Here is a 22,130-nt window from a genome sequence, read left to right as displayed (position 1 = left end):
AAACTTTATATATATGTAACTTGTTTATTTCTATTCGCAGTATTCAGGTTTGTGCTAAACACACCTTTGGACACCCTATATAATGAAAATGAAGTAGAGGGTTTAATGAATATCCCAGCTTCAGAATCAGAAGTACAGAAATCTCATGAAGAAAGATATAAAAATTATGTCTCAGAATCAACACAAAATTTATTAGATGGTGAAATAGACGAAACACTTTCAGAAGAAGGTACTAAATTTATTCGTAAACATAAGTTACAATTTATTGATAATGAAGAATACCCTTGTATCTTACTTTCACCACCTTTAGATTCCGAAAAATTCAAAAAAGCTCTTAAAAACGTGACATATGCAACTAATACGATTAAGAAAGAAGATCATGATATTTACACAAATTATTATTTAAATAAATGCACAGGTGTTGATAAAGTTTTTGATTTATTAGATAAAATATCAAAAGAAACCATTGGAACTATAAAATTTTGTGTGATTGTGGTTTCATTATTGAAGATACCAATAATGTTTCATATGAAAGAACAGCACCGAAGGAAGACGAAGTTGAAAGGTCTATACCATTCGTTATTAAGAACATAAAAGATATGAAAACTTATAAACATTATATTTATTCATTTATTTCAGAAAAAATGGAAGCAACCCATAAAACATCTTCTCATCATTTTATAGCTATTCATACATTCCTTTTCAAAGTTGTGAAATTAAATAAGACAGGAATTAGATTTAATGTGTCAGGATACGCATTCTTGAGTAAATTAAAATGTATTCGTCACGTCGCAGATGATAAAAATTTATGTGTTCTTAATTCATTTTATGGGCTGTAAAAAATAAACTTTATTTTTATTTATTTTTTAATTTTTTATTCTTACATAAATGAACAAAAACGGAACAGCTAAAATGAATGATAATCAAATTAGAGCAGAAGGTAGAAGGTTATTTAAACGCTTCTATAACATTCCTGATGGTGTTAATCCTAAAACTCGTAGAAGCTATTTAAATGAAGCAATAGATGCATATGAAGGGTTTGACATTTCATCAGAAAGTGAGAGATTAGCGAGAATGTTAAATGTTAATATTGATTTCTATTATTGTGATCCTCAACCAGAAGACGTGGACATAAATAAGGTAGACTTTCCATTAGTGGAATCAATAATGATAGATCCAGAATTTGAAACAGTAAATATTTTATTAACACAGAGTCCATGTGGAAAACTTCACGCTGACAGAATAACAGACGTTGAAGCACTCACGGCTATAAAGTTTGTCCATATTGTAAAGAAGAAGTTTATTCTATCCGATGATCCAGAAAGAAAAAACCAAAGAAGATTTTTAAAGCATTGTGAGAAATGTAAAGAAAATAATGGAAGATTAATTCAAGACGTTCAATTGCAAAAGACCCAGCAACCATATGCACCACATATTACGAAACAGAAGATATATCAGTGGTTATTAGCTCACAATTTGCAGAAATATTATAAACCGACAAGATATTATATTACTTTTGACTTCGAAACATTAGAGACTAAAGAAGAATTACAACTTTCTGAGTGTGCAACTTTGAACGCTTACTTAAAACCATTCATGGTATCATCAACGGTTAAATTAAATGATAAAACGTATACGAGGAATTTTTGCTTAACTTCGAGTGATTCTTTTATTTCTGATTGGATTGAGTTTTTATTTTCAACCTGTTCATTAGTTGCTAAATCAAATATTGAACAATATGAAGAATTAATGAAGCCGCAAACGGCGGGGACTTTGTCCCATACATTAAATGAAAAACAGAAGGAAGCATTTAAAGAACTTCTAGATGAGGAATTCAATAAAGTGAATATCATAGGTTTTAATTCGGGAAAGTTTGATTTAAATTTAATTCTTCGTGATTTAAATACTGCAAAATGGAAAATAAAATCAATGCTGGGTTCAGCTTCACAATTTAAGCAAATCATTGTAAAGAAAACAAACGTTCCATATGAATTGAGATTTATTGACATCAGAAATTATATAGCGGGTGGGACATTAGACCAATTCACTCAAGATTTCGGAAACAATAAATCACGTGTTAAATCCTTTTTCCCTTATCAATTCATCACGTGGGAAAATTACGAAGAAGAATTATATAAAGTGGAACCATTCACTCAAGATTCATTTTATTCAGCATTAACTCAAGAAACTATATCAGATAGTGATTATCAAATATATCTCAATGATGCTAAAAACTTTAAGAATAGATTAGAATATTTTATTCATTATTGCAATAAAGATGTTGAAATTATGATTGACCCAATTGATAAATCATATTTTTGTCGAGATATAACTTTTTTTAAAAAAATTATATGCAAAGAGTGTTATAGAATTCTAGAAGGTATAGTGCATAATTTGAAGTATACTATCAAATAAATAAATTTTACAGTTTTTTAGTTTTATTTAGATGTACGTTATTTTAGATGGCTTCGTCGAAAACAAAGCATGTCTGTTAAGTTTATTCTTAACATGGTAAATAAAATGGCAACGAAGCCCAGTGTACTGCGTCTTATGCCGTAGTTTTTGTTATCTTCATACTCAAATACAACAAATACAAATAGATTTATTACGAAAAAACGTATAAAACAAATGATATATTTATTTCTAGACAAGTTGACAAACATGTAGCGCAACTGTATCGCTTTAGAGAACAGTTCTTCCAACACCTACTCATTCAGTGAAAGATTTAAGAAGAACTCTTACTCGACCTTAACTACCTACGCTTTGCTTGAACAATTCCCAACGAGGTTACAGTTAGTATACATATAGGGTGTCCAAAGGTGTGTTTAGCACAAACCTGAATACTGCGAATAGAAATAAACAAGTTACATATATATAAAGTTTATTTAAATATAACCACCATTGGATTCAATCACGCGTTCGCAGCGATCGATCCAGGCTTGAAAGACACGCTTTAAATCATCATGAGAAAATTGCTCAAATTGCTCTCTTACAAAATTTTCAAGATCATCTGGACTCGCGAATTCGCGTCCTTCAGCTCTCTTTTTAGCGTGCCGAATAAATAAAAGTCAGAGGGTGCAATATCAGGTGAATAAATTGGGTTTGGAACAACTTTGACATTTTTTCCACCAAGTAATTCATTACCTTATGACTTTTGTGAACTCTTGAATTATCAAAATGAATTGCAAACTTTTGTTTTTGTTGTTTGGATTTCTCAAACTCATCAGAATTGATAATTTGCGTAAGAACATTGTCAATTAGATACTGAGCATTCATCGTATTAGGTTTTGAAGAATATCAATTGCGATGATGCCATTCACGCCCCAAAAAACCGACAACATCATCATTGGTGTGTCAATTTTTTTCTTCGGGAATGTTTGCGGATTTTCATCCTTCGGGATCCACATGATTTTGGCTTCTGTTGCATATTGAAACCAAGACTCGTCCCCTGTTACTAAAAAGCGAAACTTCTTGGATTGATACGCACCCAATATAGAGAGGAGCTCTTTCGAAGATTGGACTCTAGATTTTTTTTGAACTGAATTAAGGTTGTGCGGAACCCAACGTGTATACGCTAGTTTGTAGTTCAATAATTGTGCAGATAATAACTGACTGTTGTACGTGGTATCTTTGTCATCTCCTCTATCCTTCTGAGTGATGCTCTTGGGTCTTCATCTAGCGCTTGAAGAATTGCTTTGATTTTTCTTTGATCCGGCGATTTTTTGTCAATTTTTATGATGGGCGCCTTTTTGTTCATGAAGTGATACATCCTAACATGATACGTTACAGTGGAATAGCTAGGAGCATCCATACCGAAGCATTTTACCAATGTCTCGTAGATTTTTTTACAGTCTTTGCATTTTTTTGCAAGAGCGAGGATGTTTTCTTTATGATTCATTAAAAAAATGAAAAAATCCCGCCAAAATTTCCCGCGAAACCGCCTCTTGTCTCAAAATTCATTTTATATCCCGGCATGGCGCCAAAATACAACATACTCATCATATACATATATTCATATTTTTTATTATATATTTATAATCAGCATATATATCCTTTAATAGTCTCATATAGAGCGCTGTGCTAAACGCACCTTTGGACACCCTATATCATGCATACGGAGGCACTGCGCGCCTCCTTACCCATTATATGTGAATTTGACACTTTACGAAACCGTTAACGTATATTTTACAACACAAACGACAACACTAACTTAACCTTAAATATTTACAAAGCCACCAACCACTTCACCTCACTAACGTTTTCACAAACGACTTCACTACTGTAAAAAATAAACGTTCTCACTTACAAAAGTATTGCAACTCCTCCCATTGCTGTGCTTCACACAATACTTCATATTCTTCAGTATCGCTGCTGTCGCTCCAATCGTCAGAGTCAAAGTCACTGTCAAAATAAATGTTAGTAAGTTTTGACAAAGCTAATGAAACACGTTTACCGTTTGTATCTATTGCTTGTATAAACTTTCCATTCTTCATTCCTTCATAAACGCTCAAACTAACTTTACCCTTTCTCCCTCGTATCTGATAGAATGTATTTTCACGAGGAACGAAGAACAAATTCTTGAACTCATGACCGTTGTAGTTTGTTATCTCAATAGTTTTCGTCATTTATATAAAAATAAACTTAAAAATTAATGATCTCACCACCCTCACACGTATGAAAACATAGCACAAAAATAAATTTAGGTGAAGTGGTGAAATCTCACATCTTTTTTCACCCGGTTTTTCACCCTGTTGAATTCATTGCTTTATAACTCTCTTCCTTTCTCCAACTCTTCTTAGTTGCTTTCTTCACGTCTGTCTCCAACTTGACTGTCTTTCTTCTTCGTCCATAATGATACCAATTACTTCCACCAGTCAATGGGTCAAATGGTTGTTCATAAGGGTTTCCATACATTCCATAAGGTCCGTATGGATAAACCGCTGGTGGAGAAGAAACATTTTCTTTAGTTCCATCGACTCTATTTAAATGCATTGTTTCACCTTTCATCTGGTCATTAAAGTCTTTTGCGTGTTTTGCAAACTCATCGTCCTTTCCTAAAGCATTTTCTGACTCAGTCGCAACCAAATTGGATGCTTTATTTATGAGCCCTATTTTATTTAATCTTAACTTCTTTGCAACCCAGCCTCCAATCTTCCCTTTATTTGCATCTAATGTCTTCGAAACCCTTCCTCCACTCATTTTATTTACTGCGTCATAAGCTCCAAGTGCTTTTGCTCCAAATGCTAATGCTTTTGTTCCCATTGCGCCTAAAGCTGCCCAAGCCACCATTTACACCATATTAAAATCATCTCTCTTCAATATTATCTCATAAAAGTTCTCGTTACTGGAGAAAGTCAATGAAACATAAGCGTTCTCACGGGCTTCGCCCTCACCGCTTTGCGGTCTATCTAACTTCTTTCTTATATCATCTATACGCTTCAAAATGTCTGAACAATTGCTAACATCTTCTACAACAGTTATTTCATCATGAATGACCTTCAAGAACAAACTCATTTAATATGCTATTAAAATCATCTCAATAATGAGTCCATCCTTTCCATCTTTAGGTAGCACAACATCTTTCATTGAAGAAGGTTCGACAAGTCTTATGTTAAACTTACTGACAAAGTTTGTTATACTATAATGCTTCGGCGGCGAATACATGTAGTTTGAAAGACATAATATAGATTCTTCAGCAAATTCACTTATACTGGATTTTATAACAATGTTCTCACGAGACCAAATACCACCAATTGACAATCTTGTAAGCAATCCTGCTGAACCTTCTACTGTAAACGTCGATGGTAACATTCCACGAAGGTCATCTATTGACATCGTTGAGTCACTGAATTTAAAGATTTTCTTAAAGCAATCGTCATTATCTAACCATGCAATAGCTTTGAAGTTTTCATTCGAATAGACATCTGCTTCATTAAATGTAAATCCTGACTTCTTTGCAGAGACGACTTTAAAATCTATTGAGTTTGTTTCAAAATTATATGCTATGGTAACTTCTGAAGGTAATGGATGTCCTTCCGCAGTAAGTTGTTCTCTCACTACCGTTTGAAGCTTTGTGTTAAAAACTTTCATGTCATCTCCTGTGTCTAGGTTCACATACACAGCAACAGGAAACTATCTTGCTTCTTTGTTTCATCATTATATCTCAAAACATTAAAGTTCTTCAATAATATTGTTCTTCCTGCTGGAATACTTCTAACTTGTCTTATTTCAATAGCTTTCTCACCTCCTACATACTCTACCCAGTGTCTTGGATATTCATAAGTATACTGACTTTCTTGAATTTTGGTTGGTTTCATCATAACATGTTCATAGTATATCTTTATACTCTTGTCAGTTAGACTCGGTGCTATGTTCTGAATATTTCTGACTTGCATTTTTAATGGAGATAAAATGAAGCATTTAATACATGACGTAGATGAAGACATGAATGAAACTACAGACAAACTTAACTCTTCTCTTATTCTTCCTTTCAGCAAAGATTATGAATTCTGTTCAAATGGTGTGTATTTCTATTGTGGAAAGATGGGTTCAGGTAAGACATTTAACCTCATTCGTCATATACTCATAACAGAGCGTTTAGGAAACGACTCTTACTATGACCAAATCATTATATCAGCAACTTCAGACTCTATGGACTCAACAGCGAAAACATTTATGTCAAAAGTTCAAGCCTCTGTCGTTAAAGTTCCAGACAGTGAACTCATTGAATTTCTTCAACGTTACATTCGACGTAAGAGGAAATATTATGCCATCGTTGAATTTATACAGTCAGGAATGCAAAAGACTTCTGAGGAGATGGAAAGAATTATTGACAAACACCACTTACGTCAGTACTCAGGAGTATACGATATGAAACGACTTACAAACTACATTCTGTCAAAACTTTCAAAATACCCCTTCAAAAAATATCCTTCAAACACTTTATTAGTTTGTGACGACTTCGCCGGAAAAGGTTTAGTGTCAAAACCAGACTCACCATTAGCTAACATCATAACTAAAGTCAGACATTACCATTTAACTGTAGCAATACTTATGCAAACATGGAGGTTTTTAGCTTTAAACATAAAACGTCTCATAACTGACTTCGTTATCTTTCAAGGTTTCTCACGCTATGATATTGAACTCATTTGGAAACAGTCAGGTATAACATTACCTTTTGAAGAAATTTGGGAAGCATATAAGTCTCTCATCTCTCCTCGTTCATACCTTGAGATTCATATCATGACTAATACCATTAAAGTCAAAAATATTCCATGGGAACGACCAACATTGTTTTAAAGTTTAACCTTCAATTGACTGATGGTAAACAAATTCCATGCATCTCTGTCGCCATTTCTGTTAATATTTTTGCTGTCATTCATATCATCCACTTCCCCATCCGTTAGCTTTGAGGATATGCGTTAGAATAGCTGTTCTTAAATGAAGGCTTTTCACCTTTGAGAGCATAAACTCTATAACTTTCTGCATACTTTATGTTTGAACCTCCTGAGCCATCATTGACATAAATTTTTATAGGCTTCCACCCTTTGTTCATGTTCTGCTTCTTCCCTTATGCTCTTTTGTTCAGTAGTTCTACATCTTTATACACAGCACCTGTCTCAGTGAATTCAACAATATTTTCATTCGTTAGCTTTACATTCAAACCCTTGTCGAGTATATTGTTCATTTCATACATATAAAAGGTTTTTATTCTATATGAAATGAGAAGCAAATCCATCTTAGCTGGTGCCGTTAATGTTCCAATTGAACCAACATCAAATGTTGACTCACGAACGACAAACAATATTGTCATAAAGAACTATAGTTCGGAGTGTTTGAAAGAAAAAGAACCAGAACTTAAGTCGGTGAATTTAAACACAGCTTCAAACGCTAACGCTACATCAGATGTTAAGTTAGAGTATCCACCACTGGACCAAATTCTTTCAAGAGAAGCCAACGACAACCCTTACACAAATGTTCAAACAAATCCTTCAGATAACGTAGACCATTACCTTCTTCAGTTATACCAAACAATTTTACTCAAAGACGATAAGAAGCTTTTGACAAATCTTATAAGCAAGAACCAAATAATTCTAACAAAGGAGGACCTTGAAAATGTTATCTCACAAATAACAGGGAAACAATGTGTCATTGACTATCTCGACCCTGAAATCGAATGCTGTGGTCAAACTCCACTATTCATGAAAATAGGTAACATCCGCATCATTGAAACACCAGGAACTACAGGAGTTGAGTTTAAGTATAAATATTCGAACGAGTATACAAAACTATCTACTGACTATAAGCTTTGTTTGAAATATGTTTTAGTAAATTAAAGCAGTCAGGACCTTCGGTCTTGGCGCTTTGCGCCGTCAGTCAAAAAATTTCAAGTTAGCAATTTGTAATATCTATCCAAAACTTCTTCAACAGTATCGAACTCATCTTCATAATGCAAACCTAATCTTATTGACTTGGTGCAGTTTTCACTACACAATATTTTTCTGTTCTCTTGACTGACATAACTAACTCATTTGTTTCATCAAACAGCAACACCAAAGTTCATGACCTAATACATAACATTCATACTTTATATTTTTAGCTCTGAGTTCTCTTGTAAGCTGTTGCATTTAATATTTTCTAAAAAGTCAACTTCAACAGTCATTCGCACTGGTGCCTTCAGTTCTACAGGCTCTCCTTGAAAGTCAACAAGTCTGAATTGCATGTCTTTCAAATTATGAGGACTAATGCGAACCCATTTACCTAAATGAGTTGCTATGACAGGAACGTTTGGAATGAACATTGAATTGACTGCATAACAGAAGATTTATATTCTACTGAACCTTTACTATTAACTCCTGAAATGCCTGTGACATTAGCTATTTTGACTCAATGTATAAACAATTACCATAACATACGTATGGAACAGATTTCATCTCAATCGTTTTGTCAACACTTTTCAAAGGAAATGTCATATGGTATGCTCCCAGAAGCAATTGAACTCTATGACTCATTCGTGTTATCTTAAACTCCTTCGCATAACTGAACTTCAATGTTCCCTCAGAAGAGAGTTCGACATCTATGTTGTCAATAGTTTCTTCATTTATGAGAGTATCTATGACTCCAGCAATTTTATCTATTCTATACCCAGCTCTGTTAGGAAATGTTATAACACTTCTTTTGTCATCTATTTCAATCTCTATGAAATCTGTTTCATCTGTTATGACAAAAGTTGCGATAGTATTGAAGTCAACAACTCTGAAAGCAAGCGCTTCATTCTGAAGACCTAAGTTTGTTTGTTAGCTTTACTGTCCCGTATTCGTTTGGGTCTGTACTTTGCAAATAGAACAACATTTTATTCTCATTAAAATATGACTATTGCTGCATATGCGTATGAAACAAATGAAGCAAGAAGAGCACATGAACTAGTAAACGAAAACTCAACTTTAACCATTGAAGGCAATGATTTAGTCATTGACGATGGAAAAAACTAAAAAAGTCATTGATTTCGATACTTTTAACACTTATGACCCATTCATTACAACAAGCAAGGTTCCCATCATAAATGATGGAACGGTGCAATATATAAATTCTACAGTAGATGCCTCATTAGTGAAAGTATTAAATGTTCTCATTGAATTGTTAAAGAGCTTTCGATTTGACGACAACATTAAATGCCTAAAGAATTAGTCATGAATGAGAAACAAAATTCTCGGCGTTGCTGGTAGCAGTAATGATGTACACCTTATGACATTAGAATATTATAACGAACATAAAGATGAACTGAAAGGAGAGAAGGGGTGACACCGGACCTCAAGGACCAACAAGGAATACAAGGAATACAAGGACCTCAAGGCGAAAACGGTTTGGATGGTGAAGATGGAAAGGATGGAAAAACTGCTAAATCATGGATATGGAACCTTATAAATACTGGTTTAACAGCTGCTTCATATGGAGTTCTTCAATACCAAATCGGAAAGATATGGGCAGTACTTGGTGAAGAAGTTTTAGATGACGTTAAAAATGCTTTGAACTTCATTTCAAATGGTTCGGATACTATTAAAACTTTATTCTGGTTGGATGCAAGAAACAAGGAGTCAAATAGATACTGTAAGACGTATAGCAAACAATGCACGTACGGGATTGGATACTTACGACAAGCACAAAATACACTAAAGGAAGCAAATGATATTCTTGGCTCAGTATCAGACATGCATGAAGATTGGCTTAAAGGTATTGACAAATCTTTAAAAAATCACAGTCAGTCTATTGCTGACTACAAGAAAAGTATAGATTTTTTACATAGTGCTATGGACGTACATGATGGAAGCATAAGGAACTTACTTAATGCTAACAATAACTTACCAGGAACTATTAAAGCATTTATAAAGTCCTTTGTAAAACCTGGTGCTCTAACATTTAGGTCTTTGAGAGCAAGAGCATTGAAGTCAAGAGATGCAGAAACTCCAACAGAACCTACAGAAGGAACTGAAACAACAGAAACTCCAGAAGAACCACCAAAACCAACAGCTAATGAAATATTGTTCGAATATTTTCCAAGGTACTCTGTTCTCATTGCATACATTCAAGAAATACTTAAGAAAGCAGACTTGACTTTAGGAGATGATGAAAGTTCTGTATATCTTTCGTTCCAGTTTCAAATAGCAGAACTTTTGAGACAGATATGCTTAATGTATGACAACATCTCTGATTTCACAAGATATGATGACGACCATGACCCGAACACGGTGAAGAAGAAGTTTTACAAACATCCATTAAGACAGGAAAGGTTTTAACTCAAAGTCTCATTATTGACACCAAAGATGGCGAAGTGGACGTTCTTCAAGAGCTGAAGAAAAATTACTTCTGGGAGGTGGTGGTAGGCATGAACTTGAAATAAATGAGATAGAAGAGAAATTAGCCGAAAAAGCAGATAAAAACCATGTTCATTATATAAGTTCAGACGAACAGATTATAACGGACTACCATGGATATTTAACACAGGATGAACAAATAAGCACTGAAGATGTTAATGAAAGAAGATATAAATTCATTCGTGCTAAAGGTTATGACATACACTGTACTGTACAGTATGACACAGGTAAAGCACCAGAAGCATTTGGTTATAACAATGAAATTTATGCTTCATACTTCTTTGTTAACGGTGTATTAGTTGAACCAAGATTTACTTTGAGAGTTAAGGCAAAAATAACTTTGAAGATGCTATTAAAAGTAAAGCTGACAAAGATGAACTTGACGCAACGAACAAAGTTTTGAAATCTCATAAACACAATATCTCCGATATAAATGAACTTCAAGCTACATTAAATAGTAAAGCTGACAAGAACCATACACATGAATCCTTCACTACTGTTAGAGCAGACGACATAATATTGAACTATACCCTTGGTTCAAGTGCACCTTTAGAGAATCCAAGTACAAGCGTAAAAGATACACTAAACTCCTTAAATAACAAATGTATGAAATATCGAAGGTCATGTCAGAAACTTTGAAACACATGAACTACCAGCAATGTTAGAAAGAAAGCAGATAAAGAACATACACATAAACTCCTTCTCAACTGTTGCTATAGAAAGTATTGAAGGAACGGTTGGCGGAACTGGTGGGGATGCATTATATTATAAACCTCCTAACTTTCCACAAGTTTAACATCGAATGAAAACATAACAACGAAGAAAGACATTAGCTGTAAAAATGTTTATGTCATGGATGATGAAAATAATGTTAAATTCACTGCTCAAGATTTATATGATAATTTTTATAGGCTTCCACCCTTTGTTCATGTTCCTGCTTCTTCCCTTATCTCATTTGTTCAGTAGTTCTACATCTTTATACACAGCACCTGTCTCAGTGAATTCAACAATATTTTCATTCGTTAGCTTTACATTCAAACCCTTGTCGAGTATATTGTTCATTTCATACATATAAAAGGTTTTTATTCTATATGAAATGAGAAGCAAATCCATCTTAGCTGGTGCCGTTAATGTTCCAATTGAACCAACATCAAATGTTGACTCACGAACGACAAACAATATTGTCATAAAGAACTATAGTTCGGAGTGTTTGAAAGAAAAAGAACCAGAACTTAAGTCGGTGAATTTAAACACAGCTTCAAACGCTAACGCTACATCAGATGTTAAGTTAGAGTATCCACCACTGGACCAAATTCTTTCAAGAGAAGCCAACGACAACCCTTACACAAATGTTCAAACAAATCCTTCAGATAACGTAGACCATTACCTTCTTCAGTTATACCAAACAATTTTACTCAAAGACGATAAGAAGCTTTTGACAAATCTTATAAGCAAGAACCAAATAATTCTAACAAAGGAGGACCTTGAAAATGTTATCTCACAAATAACAGGGAAACAATGTGTCATTGACTATCTCGACCCTGAAATCGAATGCTGTGGTCAAACTCCACTATTCATGAAAATAGGTAACATCCGCATCATTGAAACACCAGGAACTACAGGAGTTGAGTTTAAGTATAAATATTCGAATGAATATACAAAACTATCTACTGACTATAAGCTTTGTTTGAAATATGTTTTAGTAAATTAAAGCAGTCAGGACCTTCGGTCTTGGCGCTTTGCGCCGTCAGTCAAAAAATTTCAAGTTAGCAATTTGTAATATCTATCCAAAACTTCTTCAACAGTATCGAACTCATCTTCATAATGCAAACCTAATCTTATTGACTTGGTGCAGTTTTCACTAACACAATATTTTTCTGTTCTCTTGACTGACATAACTAACTCATTTGTTTCATCAAACAGCAACAACCAAAGTTCATGACCTAATACATAACATTCATACTTTATATTTTTAGCTCTGAGTTCTCTTGTAAGCTGTTGCATTTAATATTTTCTAAAAAGTCAACTTCAACAGTCATTCGCACTGGTGCCTTCAGTTCTACAGGCTCTCCTTGAAAGTCAACAAGTCTGAATTGCATGTCTTTCAAATTATGAGGACTAATGCGAACCCATTTACCTAAATGAGTTGCTATGACAGGAACGTTTGGAATGAACATTGAATTGACTGCATAACAGAAGGATTTATATTCTACTGAACCTTTACTATTAACTCCTGAAATGCCTGTGACATTAGCTATTTTAGACTCAATGTATAACAATTACCATAACATACGTATGGAACAGATTTCATCTCAATCGTTTTGTCAACACTTTTCAAAGGAAATGTCATATGGTATGCTCCCAGAAGCAATTGAACTCTATGACTCATTCGTGTTATCTTAAACTCCTTCGCATAACTGAACTTCAATGTTCCCTCAGAAGAGAGTTCGACATCTATGTTGTCAATAGTTTCTTCATTTATGAGAGTATCTATGACTCCAGCAATTTTATCTATTCTATACCCAGCTCTGTTAGGAAATGTTATAACACTTCTTTTGTCATCTATTTCAATCTCTATGAAATCTGTTTCATCTGTTATGACAAAAGTTGCGATAGTATTGAAGTCAACAACTCTGAAAGCAAGCGCTTCATTCTGAAGACCTAAGTTTGTTTGTAGCTTTACTGTCCCGTATTCGTTTGGGTCTGTACTTTGCAAATAGAACAACATTTTATTCTCATTAAAATATGACTATTGCTGCATATGCGTATGAAACAAATGAAGCAAGAAGAGCACATGAACTAGTAAACGAAAACTCAACTTTAACCATTGAAGGCAATGATTTAGTCATTGACGATGGAAAAACTAAAAAAGTCATTGATTTCGATACTTTTAACACTTATGACCCATTCATTACAACAAGCAAGGTTCCCATCATAAATGATGGAACGGTGCAATATATAAATTCTACAGTAGATGCCTCATTAGTGAAAGTATTAAATGTTCTCATTGAATTGTTAAAGAGCTTTCGATTTGACGACAACATTAAATGCCTAAAGAATTTAGTCATGAATGAGAAACAAATTCTCGGCGTTGCTGGTAGCAGTAATGATGTACACCTTATGACATTAGAATATTATAACGAACATAAAGATGAACTGAAAGGAGAGAAGGGTGACACCGGACCTCAAGGACCACAAGGAATACAAGGAATACAAGGACCTCAAGGCGAAAACGGTTTGGATGGTGAAGATGGAAAGGATGGAAAAACTGCTAAATCATGGATATGGAACCTTATAAATACTGGTTTAACAGCTGCTTCATATGGAGTTCTTCAATACCAAATCGGAAAGATATGGGCAGTACTTGGTGAAGAAGCTTTAGATGACGTTAAAAATGCTTTGAACTTCATTTCAAATGGTTCGGATACTATTAAAACTTTATCTGGTTGGATGCAAGAAACAAGGAGTCAAATAGATACTGTAAGACGTATAGCAAACAATGCACGTACGGGATTGGATACTTTACGACAAGCACAAAATACACTAAAGGAAGCAAATGATATTCTTGGCTCAGTATCAGACATGCATGAAGATTGGCTTAAAGGTATTGACAAATCTTTAAAAAATCACAGTCAGTCTATTGCTGACTACAAGAAAAGTATAGATTTTTTACATAGTGCTATGGACGTACATGATGGAAGCATAAGGAACTTACTTAATGCTAACAATAACTTACCAGGAACTATTAAAGCATTTATAAAGTCCTTTGTAAAACCTGGTGCTCTAACATTTAGGTCTTTGAGAGCAAGAGCATTGAAGTCAAGAGATGCAGAAACTCCAACAGAACCTACAGAAGGAACTGAAACAACAGAAACTCCAGAAGAACCACCAAAACCAACAGCTAATGAAATATTGTTCGAATATTTTCCAAGGTACTCTGTTCTCATTGCATACATTCAAGAAATACTTAAGAAAGCAGACTTGACTTTAGGAGATGATGAAAGTTCTGTATATCTTTCGTTCCAGTTTCAAATAACAGAACTTTTGAGACAGATATGCTTAATGTATGACAACATCTCTGATTTCACAAGATATGATGACGACCATGACCCCGAACACGGTGAAGAAGAAGTTTTACAAACATCCATTAAGACAGGAAAGGTTTTAACTCAAAGTCTCATTATTGACACCAAAGATGGCGAAGTGGACGTTCTTCAAGAGCTGAAGAAAAATACTTCTTTGGGAGGTGGTGGTAGGTATGAACTTGAAATAAATGAGATAGAAGAGAAATTAGCCGAAAAAGCAGATAAAAACCATGTTCATTATATAAGTTCAGACGAACAGATTATAACGGACTACCATGGATATTTAACACAGGATGAACAAATAAGCACTGAAGATGTTAATGAAAGAAGATATAAATTCATTCGTGCTAAAGGTTATGACATACACTGTACTGTACAGTATGACACAGGTAAAGCACCAGAAGCATTTGGTTATAACAATGAAATTTATGCTTCATACTTCTTTGTTAACGGTGTATTAGTTGAACCAAGATTTACTTTGAGAGTTAAGGCAAAAATAACTTTTGAAGATGCTATTAAAAGTAAAGCTGACAAAGATGAACTTGACGCAACGAACAAAGTTTTGAAATCTCATAAACACAATATCTCCGATATAAATGAACTTCAAGCTACATTAAATAGTAAAGCTGACAAGAACCATACACATGAATCCTTCACTACTGTTAGAGCAGACGACATAATATTGAACTATACCCTTGGTTCAAGTGCACCTTTAGAGAATCCAAGTACAAGCGTAAAAGATACACTAAACTCCTTAAATAACAAATGTATGAATATCGAAGGTCATGTCAGAAACTTTGAAACACATGAACTACCAGCAATGTTAGATAAGAAAGCAGATAAAGAACATACACATAACTCCTTCTCAACTGTTGCTATAGAAAGTATTGAAGGAACGGTTGGCGGAACTGGTGGGGATGCATTATATTATAAACCTCCTAACTTTCCACAAGGTTTAACATCGAATGAAAACATAACAACGAAGAAAGACATTAGCTGTAAAAATGTTTATGTCATGGATGATGAAAATAATGTTAAATTCACTGCTCAAGATTTATATGATAAGAAAGCTGACAAAACAGAGCTTCAAACATTAAAGACTGAAATACTTCAAACATTATATCCTGTTGGTTCTTTATATACATCAATGAATTCAACAAATCCAGCAACAGTTCTGGGTTTTGGTACATGGCAGCAGATTGTAGACAAATTCTTATACTGTGCTAACTCTTCAAAGCAAACAGGAGGCTCAAAGAAAATTAAAGAAGCAAACTTACCTGCGCACACTCATACAGGAACGACAAACTTTTCTGGCGACCATAGCCACTCATTAAGAGACCACCCATTATACAACTCAGACTATAAAGCTGGCAATGACGTTTTATCTCCATCTTATAACAATTCAGCAAAAAAGACTTTTCGACCAACTGAACCAGGAGGAAATCATGTCCATACTTTCACAACAAATCCAACAGGCTCGGGTGAAGATTACATGCCACCATTTATGACTGTATTCGCATGGTACCGCGTTCAATGAACGCGCTTGAGCCTAGACCCTTTGGGTCAAGGCTTACCGTCTTGAATAAAATCTTTAACTTTACATAAATGAGCTTGAAAGAAGTATTCGAACAACATTCATGGAGGTCATTTAAGAAGTTCAATGAAGCTGCAAAGAGTTGGGGATTTACTAACAGAGCTGAAGTGAAAAGGTTCTTTGACAAAAATGTTGTACATCAAACAAAAATAAACCCTTACGACTACTTTTTACCAATTTACTCCAACACTCCTGACGCAAGTTAGTATACAAGTCTTGGGTATGGTGGCACTGCGTTCCACCTTACCCAATACTTGTGAATTTGACACTTTACAAAACCGTTAACGTATATTTTACAACATGAACGCAAAAACTAACTTAACCTTAAATATTTACAAAGCCGCCAACAATTTCACCTCACTATCGTTCTCACTAACAACTTCACTAATGTTCTCATAAATTTTCCTCAATATCTTCATCATCAGTGTTAACCCTATTGTAGTCATACTTGAAGCCATAAACTTTCTCTAACTTCTTAACGTACATCCAAATAAAAATTTTCAGTAAAATAAAAAATAAACTTAAAAATAAATGATATCACCACCCTCACACGTATGAAAACATAGCACAAAAATAAATTTAGGTGAAGTGGTGAGATCTCACCTCTTTTTTCACCCTGTTGAATTCATTGCTTTATAACTCTCTTCCTTTCTCCAACTCTTCTAACTTCTTCTTAAGTTTAGCAATGTTGTCCTCATGAAGTTTAATCTTTCTCAAAATTCCTTCTCTATCTAATGGTTGCTTTATCTTTCTAAACTGAACTCTACCATCCTTCATAGTATGAATGTAAAAACCTTCTGGAATAGTTCCTGATTTAATGTATTCTACCAAAAACTTTTGTTTCATTGCTTCAGTGACTTTATTTGTCATTTTACTCTAAGGTGAAGATAGCACAGCGATAATGGATTTCATGACTTTTTAGTATTTCATGCAATCTTAACAGATAGCCTTACAAGTACTTCCAGTGTCCCTAGCTGTCCCTCCTTTTTATATAACTCCATGACATTTATAATCTCGCGAAACTTAACAGGTAGCATAACAGATTAAAATCAGATGAGGTTTTGAACCAAAATTTCTAAGCAACGTTGTCAAGGATTTTGAGGAACTAGGGACAGAGTGTGGCAAAGTCCAAGATTTAATTTATCTTCATCTGTTTCATCAGCTATCTCATCTAATATGCCAATATTTTATTCATAACTCGTGGCAAACTCACTAACTTTCATTATGTTCAGCTGCATGCTTCATCTGATAGAAAGTATGACTTTCATTAACTCTGTGAGATAATGAAAACTACTAGGGACAGAGACCATGGCAAAGTTTATGACTTTCATTATTTCCAGAACTTAATGAAAACTACTAGGGACAGAGACCATGGCAAAGTTCATGATTTAATTTATTCTCTCACTAACAACAAACACAAACTCCAACACTAACATCAAGTACTAACTTCAGCACAAATGACAAACACTAACAACAAACACAAACTCCAACACTAACATCAAGTACTAACTTCAGCACAAATGACAAACACTAACAACAAACACAAACTCCAACACTAACGACAAAAATAAATGTCCTCACTTCTTAACAAAGTAATGTGTGCTTCTTACACCACCATAGCTCAAACGTTTCTTTTCAAACATCGATTGAAACTTATTTTGAGCCATTGACTTTAGTCTCTTTTTCTTCAAATACGCCAAGAAATCTTCTTCACATCTTTTCACTTCATAGCCTTCTTTAAACTCCTCCTTGTTAAGTTCTATGAAATCCTTTATCTCATTCTTTGTTGCAATGGCTTCTTCACGAACGACATCGTGAACTATTTCAACACTGTTCTCATGTATGACCTCCTCACTGTTCTCATGAACTATTTCAACACTGTTCTCATGTATGACCTCCTCACTGTCTTTCATAAGCGTTTCAAAGTCTCCTTTACTCATTACTTCAATCTCATGCTGTTCACAGTAGTACTTAAACTCACTATATATGTCTTTGTTGTATGTTATATTGCTTCCCATGTACTCCATGAATTTTTCAAGCACTTCCTCATAATTCACTGTTTCTTTCTTTCCACGACCTTCTAATATCATACTTGCTTCGTAAATATAACTTCTTGCAGAACCGTCTCGCTTTCTACTTCTCTTCACAAATTCTCTCATCTTGCCGCCAAATACATTTGAACTACATGCAAAGAATTCATTCTCCTTCGCAAATTCTTTATATCTTCTGTAGCACTCTGTACAATTCCATCCGGATACAAACTTTTCATAGAACTCCTCGTAAAACATTTGGTAAGGTGTTTTGTTCATTTCGATGAGTTCTTGTTTAGCCCTGGTGAATGGTATCTTCCTTACATCAAATTCACTTAAATCTTTCTTCATGAAGTACGTCAGTAAGTTTGAATAAAACTCTTCATTAAAGCTTTCAATGAGATTTGAGAAATATTCGTAATTTCCTTTGTATCTGCTGCTTACGTCAATGACAACAAATCTTCTGTCGTCTTTATCAATCTTTACTGAGTTGAAGTTGTTAGATATCATGATGATATTACAAACATTCTCTATCTTTCTTACTGGCTGACACTTCTGATTTAAGTCCAACTGAGTCTCTGTTACTATTGACTTTAGTGCGTCGTGGTTCATGACCTTAGACGTATCGCATGAGCTTAGTTCATTGCATACGATGAGCTTCATGTTCTCAATAGCAGCATTGAATCTACCAACCACATTCTCTATTGCCGTTATATTATTGTTGGCGTACTTGCTAATGAGCTCGCATAGAACATTACTAAGTACATTCTTACCAGTTCCTTGCTTTCCTATTAACAAAAGTACTGTTCCAGTCTTTCCACAAGGATTTTGAACGATGTAGGCGAACCAGTTCAAAACATACTCATAAAGCTCTTCATCCTCATTACATATGACATCGTGAACATGTTTCAAATATCCTTCAATAACGTTCTCATCTACTTCATTCAGTACCTCATACTCATATCCTCTGAAATAGCTGTAAATGTCATCTCTTTCGTCAAAGAATCTCATGCCTGACTTCATAAGATAGTTCTTGTTCTGACCCGCTTCATAAATCATCAGTGCGTTCACATCCTTCTCCTCAATACGTCCTACATAAATACTCTTCATGAGCTTATTGAATTCCTTGCTATCTACTGACACAAGTGTTGTTGTGTCTCGTATTCCATCATAATCTTTCACTAGATATGTCATACGTGCTCCGTCAATAACAACAACACATCTTCTTAAGTCATTTATAACACTAGCTATGTCAATACCGTCCTCACTCATGTACTTATTTCTTCTCAAGTCCTTTAGTGTGAAAGTGTCTCTAAGTTCTATTTCAAGCAATTCATTTACACATCCTTTGCAATACTTCTCTATAAAATATTTCTGTCGTTCTTTACTAAGTTTCTTAACAGCTCTGAAGAACCATGTGTTTTGACTCAAACATCCTTCACAACTTCTCTCATTCATTCCTAGTTCTTTCATGTCATTATCTTCAACCTCTATGGTCTCATTGACTAAGGTCAAAGGGTTCTTAGTCATTGCTGGTCTTATCTGAAACAATGTTTGTGCAACAGGTTTAACTAGTTCAGCAACGTCCTTCCTTAATATGAATAGCTGTTTCCACTCATCTTTGCTAACAGTTCTTTCATAACCACTGACAGTAATGATTTCATTTGCTGACCTTAGACACTTATGTTCTATCATTTGTATTGCTTTTGTGTAAGGCTTTCGTGAGCATAGGTTGTATATGTCATTCCTGCAATGTTCATTCATGCCAATAGTACTAAATCCTTTCTTTGCTGTTGATGCATAATATCCATTAGTTCCTGTGTTCGTATTGCTGTCTCATAAAATACAACAAGACCTTTGTCATCTATGACGTACTTACCGAAAACATTGCTTATATTCTTTAACCATGAAATAACATCCTCATTCATGCTGTCAAACATGAAGTAAGGTCTTACATACTCTTCACTTATAAGATACTCCACAAAGTACTTGTTAAACTCTATGTCCTCGTGAGCGATTTCATTAGGTTTGATATTAGTTCCTTTTGTCATTGCTGTCATGTACTTCACTCTCATAGTTCCTTTCAATAGCGTAAAAGTACTTCATTGTTTCATAACTGCTCTAAATTCTGTTCAAAATTCGTACAACATAACTTTTAACATTAGTGAAAGAACATGAGCGAAACAACAACATCTAACATTACCGAAGAAGTCAATGACAATGCCGATGAAAACATTACAGAAGGAGCTAGTGAAAATATTGACGAGTTCAGTGAGGAAGAAGATATTGAGGACGTCAATGAGAACGTTAGTGGGGAACAAACTCAATGGGAAACATTGAGAAATCATGAAGATTATGAGATTTGTACGACATATCCTTTTACTATTCGTCGAAAGAAAAACAAACATATTAAGAGTGAATGCTTAAATAATCATGGTTATATTGAGCTTAGTTTAAACAACAAAATGTACTTAAAGCATAGAATTATTGCAGAACAGTGGATTGAAAATCCAAACAATTTGAAAGAAATAGACCATATAAATCATGATAGAACGGACAACAGAATCTCAAACCTTCGTTGGTGTTCTAGATCTGAAAACAATAGAAATAAAAGCAAGTATGGCGATATAGTTTATGAGTTCGTTGATGAAATATCTGACGAAGCTGTTGAAATAACAGCTTATGGTAAGCATTCGTTTGAGTTCTACTACTATGTTGAGAATGAGGACGCATTCTATTATTATACAGGTCTTAACTATCGAAAACTTCATATAAACTTTACAAAAACAGGTGCTGCTTATGTTTGTATGATAGATACAGAAAACAAGAGAGTAATCTTATGCATAAACAAATTCAAACGCTTGTACGGCTTCATGTAGGACAAACATTATTTTTCAACACTAACGCCAACACGTAGGACAAACATTCATGACTAACATTACTGTATAACATAAATGATTTGTCATGATTTAATCGTAAATGTTTTGTCATGATTTCATCGTACATGTTTTGTCATGATTTCATCGTACATGTTTTGTCATAGATTTCTTCATCGTAATGAGCGTAAATGATTCAAAAATATATTTTAGGTGAAGAGGTGAGATCTCACCTCTTTTCTCACCTCTTTTCTCACCTCATTGAATTTTCATGATTTCTTCATCGTAAATGTTTTGTCATAGATTTCTTCATCGTAATGAGCGTAAATGATCCAAAAATATATTTTAGGTGAAGAGGTGAGATCTCACCTCTTTTCTCACCTCTTTTCTCACCTCTTTTCTCACCTCATGAATTTTCATGACTTCTTCATCGTACATGTTTTGTCATGATTTCATCGTAATGAGCGTAAATGTTTTGTCATGATTTCATCGTATATGTTTTGTCATAGATTTCTTCGTATATGTTTTGTCATGATTTAATCGTATATGTTTTGTCATGATTTAATCGTAAATGTTTTGTGAAGAATATAACAACCGCCTGAATTCAGACGGTTGCTTTTTATACAAAATTCACACAGGAAAATTCTTGAGTTTTGGTTGAAAGAATACGGTCA

General features: G+C 34.3%; 10 protein-coding genes and 7 pseudogenes across 17 annotated transcripts, besides 9 other annotated features; 9 read left to right on the top strand and 8 right to left on the bottom strand.

Moving 5' to 3' along the window:
* Positions 1 to 78: part of a mobile genetic element that runs on past the window's edge.
* Positions 51 to 78: a terminal%2Cinverted (terminal inverted repeat of Mariner transposon ID:TVAGG3_0006240).
* Positions 79 to 105: 27 nt separating this feature from the next.
* Positions 106 to 839, top strand: TVAGG3_0006230 (annotated as a pseudogene). Its single transcript has one exon. A coding segment is annotated over exon 1 (734 nt).
* Positions 840 to 888: 49 nt separating this feature from the next.
* TVAGG3_0006220 lies at positions 889 to 1,144 on the top strand (annotated as a pseudogene). The gene has a single exon. A coding segment is annotated over exon 1 (256 nt).
* A 1,661-nt stretch (positions 1,145 to 2,805) lies between these two features.
* Positions 2,806 to 2,833: a terminal%2Cinverted (terminal inverted repeat of Mariner transposon ID:TVAGG3_0006200).
* Positions 2,806 to 4,104: a mobile genetic element.
* TVAGG3_0006210 lies at positions 2,886 to 4,008 on the bottom strand (annotated as a pseudogene). The gene has a single exon. A coding segment is annotated over exon 1 (1,123 nt).
* Positions 4,077 to 4,104: a terminal%2Cinverted (terminal inverted repeat of Mariner transposon ID:TVAGG3_0006200).
* Positions 4,105 to 4,113: 9 nt separating this feature from the next.
* Positions 4,114 to 4,743: a terminal%2Cinverted (terminal inverted repeat of Maverick-1A transposon ID:TVAGG3_0005910).
* Positions 4,114 to 22,130: part of a mobile genetic element that runs on past the window's edge.
* Positions 4,744 to 5,289, bottom strand: TVAGG3_0006190 (protein of unknown function, DUF4107 family; the record flags this gene model as incomplete). Its single annotated transcript, XM_051219788.1, has 1 exon — positions 4,744 to 5,289. The coding sequence occupies one exon, from the start codon at positions 5,287 to 5,289 to the stop codon at positions 4,744 to 4,746; it is 546 nt and encodes a 181-aa protein (XP_051104774.1).
* Positions 5,290 to 5,514, bottom strand: TVAGG3_0006180 (uncharacterized protein; the record flags this gene model as incomplete). The annotated part of the gene is made up of 1 exon (XM_051219787.1): positions 5,290 to 5,514. The coding sequence occupies one exon, from the start codon at positions 5,512 to 5,514 to the stop codon at positions 5,290 to 5,292; it is 225 nt and encodes a 74-aa protein (XP_051104773.1).
* On the bottom strand, positions 5,515 to 6,090 carry TVAGG3_0006170 (uncharacterized protein; the record flags this gene model as incomplete). The annotated part of the gene is made up of 1 exon (XM_051219786.1): positions 5,515 to 6,090. The coding sequence occupies one exon, from the start codon at positions 6,088 to 6,090 to the stop codon at positions 5,515 to 5,517; it is 576 nt and encodes a 191-aa protein (XP_051104772.1).
* On the top strand, positions 6,445 to 7,202 carry TVAGG3_0006160 (annotated as a pseudogene). Its single transcript has one exon. A coding segment is annotated over exon 1 (758 nt).
* Positions 7,722 to 8,336, top strand: TVAGG3_0006150 (uncharacterized protein; the record flags this gene model as incomplete). Its single annotated transcript, XM_051219785.1, has 1 exon — positions 7,722 to 8,336. The coding sequence occupies one exon, from the start codon at positions 7,722 to 7,724 to the stop codon at positions 8,334 to 8,336; it is 615 nt and encodes a 204-aa protein (XP_051104771.1).
* On the bottom strand, positions 8,588 to 8,800 carry TVAGG3_0006140 (uncharacterized protein; the record flags this gene model as incomplete). The annotated part of the gene is made up of 1 exon (XM_051219784.1): positions 8,588 to 8,800. The coding sequence occupies one exon, from the start codon at positions 8,798 to 8,800 to the stop codon at positions 8,588 to 8,590; it is 213 nt and encodes a 70-aa protein (XP_051104770.1).
* TVAGG3_0006130 lies at positions 11,968 to 12,506 on the top strand (annotated as a pseudogene). Its single transcript has one exon. A coding segment is annotated over exon 1 (539 nt).
* On the bottom strand, positions 12,836 to 13,048 carry TVAGG3_0006120 (uncharacterized protein; the record flags this gene model as incomplete). Its single annotated transcript, XM_051219783.1, has 1 exon — positions 12,836 to 13,048. The coding sequence occupies one exon, from the start codon at positions 13,046 to 13,048 to the stop codon at positions 12,836 to 12,838; it is 213 nt and encodes a 70-aa protein (XP_051104769.1).
* On the top strand, positions 13,938 to 14,896 carry TVAGG3_0006110 (annotated as a pseudogene). The gene has a single exon. A coding segment is annotated over exon 1 (959 nt).
* Positions 14,934 to 15,689, top strand: TVAGG3_0006100 (annotated as a pseudogene). Its single transcript has one exon. A coding segment is annotated over exon 1 (756 nt).
* TVAGG3_0006090 (phage tail repeat-like family) lies at positions 15,726 to 16,493 on the top strand (the record flags this gene model as incomplete). Its single annotated transcript, XM_051219782.1, has 1 exon — positions 15,726 to 16,493. One exon carries the CDS (start codon positions 15,726 to 15,728, stop codon positions 16,491 to 16,493), a length of 768 nt encoding a protein of 255 aa, XP_051104768.1.
* Positions 16,751 to 17,018: a terminal%2Cinverted (terminal inverted repeat of Maverick transposon ID:TVAGG3_0006020).
* Positions 16,751 to 22,130: part of a mobile genetic element that runs on past the window's edge.
* TVAGG3_0006080 (uncharacterized protein) lies at positions 17,184 to 17,420 on the bottom strand (the record flags this gene model as incomplete). The annotated part of the gene is made up of 1 exon (XM_051219781.1): positions 17,184 to 17,420. The coding sequence occupies one exon, from the start codon at positions 17,418 to 17,420 to the stop codon at positions 17,184 to 17,186; it is 237 nt and encodes a 78-aa protein (XP_051104767.1).
* TVAGG3_0006070 (uncharacterized protein) lies at positions 18,128 to 19,192 on the bottom strand (the record flags this gene model as incomplete). The annotated part of the gene is made up of 1 exon (XM_051219780.1): positions 18,128 to 19,192. One exon carries the CDS (start codon positions 19,190 to 19,192, stop codon positions 18,128 to 18,130), a length of 1,065 nt encoding a protein of 354 aa, XP_051104766.1.
* On the top strand, positions 20,755 to 21,459 carry TVAGG3_0006060 (His-Me finger endonucleases family; the record flags this gene model as incomplete). The annotated part of the gene is made up of 1 exon (XM_051219779.1): positions 20,755 to 21,459. One exon carries the CDS (start codon positions 20,755 to 20,757, stop codon positions 21,457 to 21,459), a length of 705 nt encoding a protein of 234 aa, XP_051104765.1.

The sequence above is a fragment of the Trichomonas vaginalis genome, chromosome IV (genome assembly GCF_026262505.1).
Source record: "Trichomonas vaginalis G3 chromosome IV, whole genome shotgun sequence".
Classification (NCBI taxonomy): Eukaryota; Parabasalia; order Trichomonadida; family Trichomonadidae; genus Trichomonas; species Trichomonas vaginalis.
The sequence above is the reverse complement of the archived record's forward strand: the minus strand, read 5'-3'. Positions and strand labels throughout refer to the sequence as shown.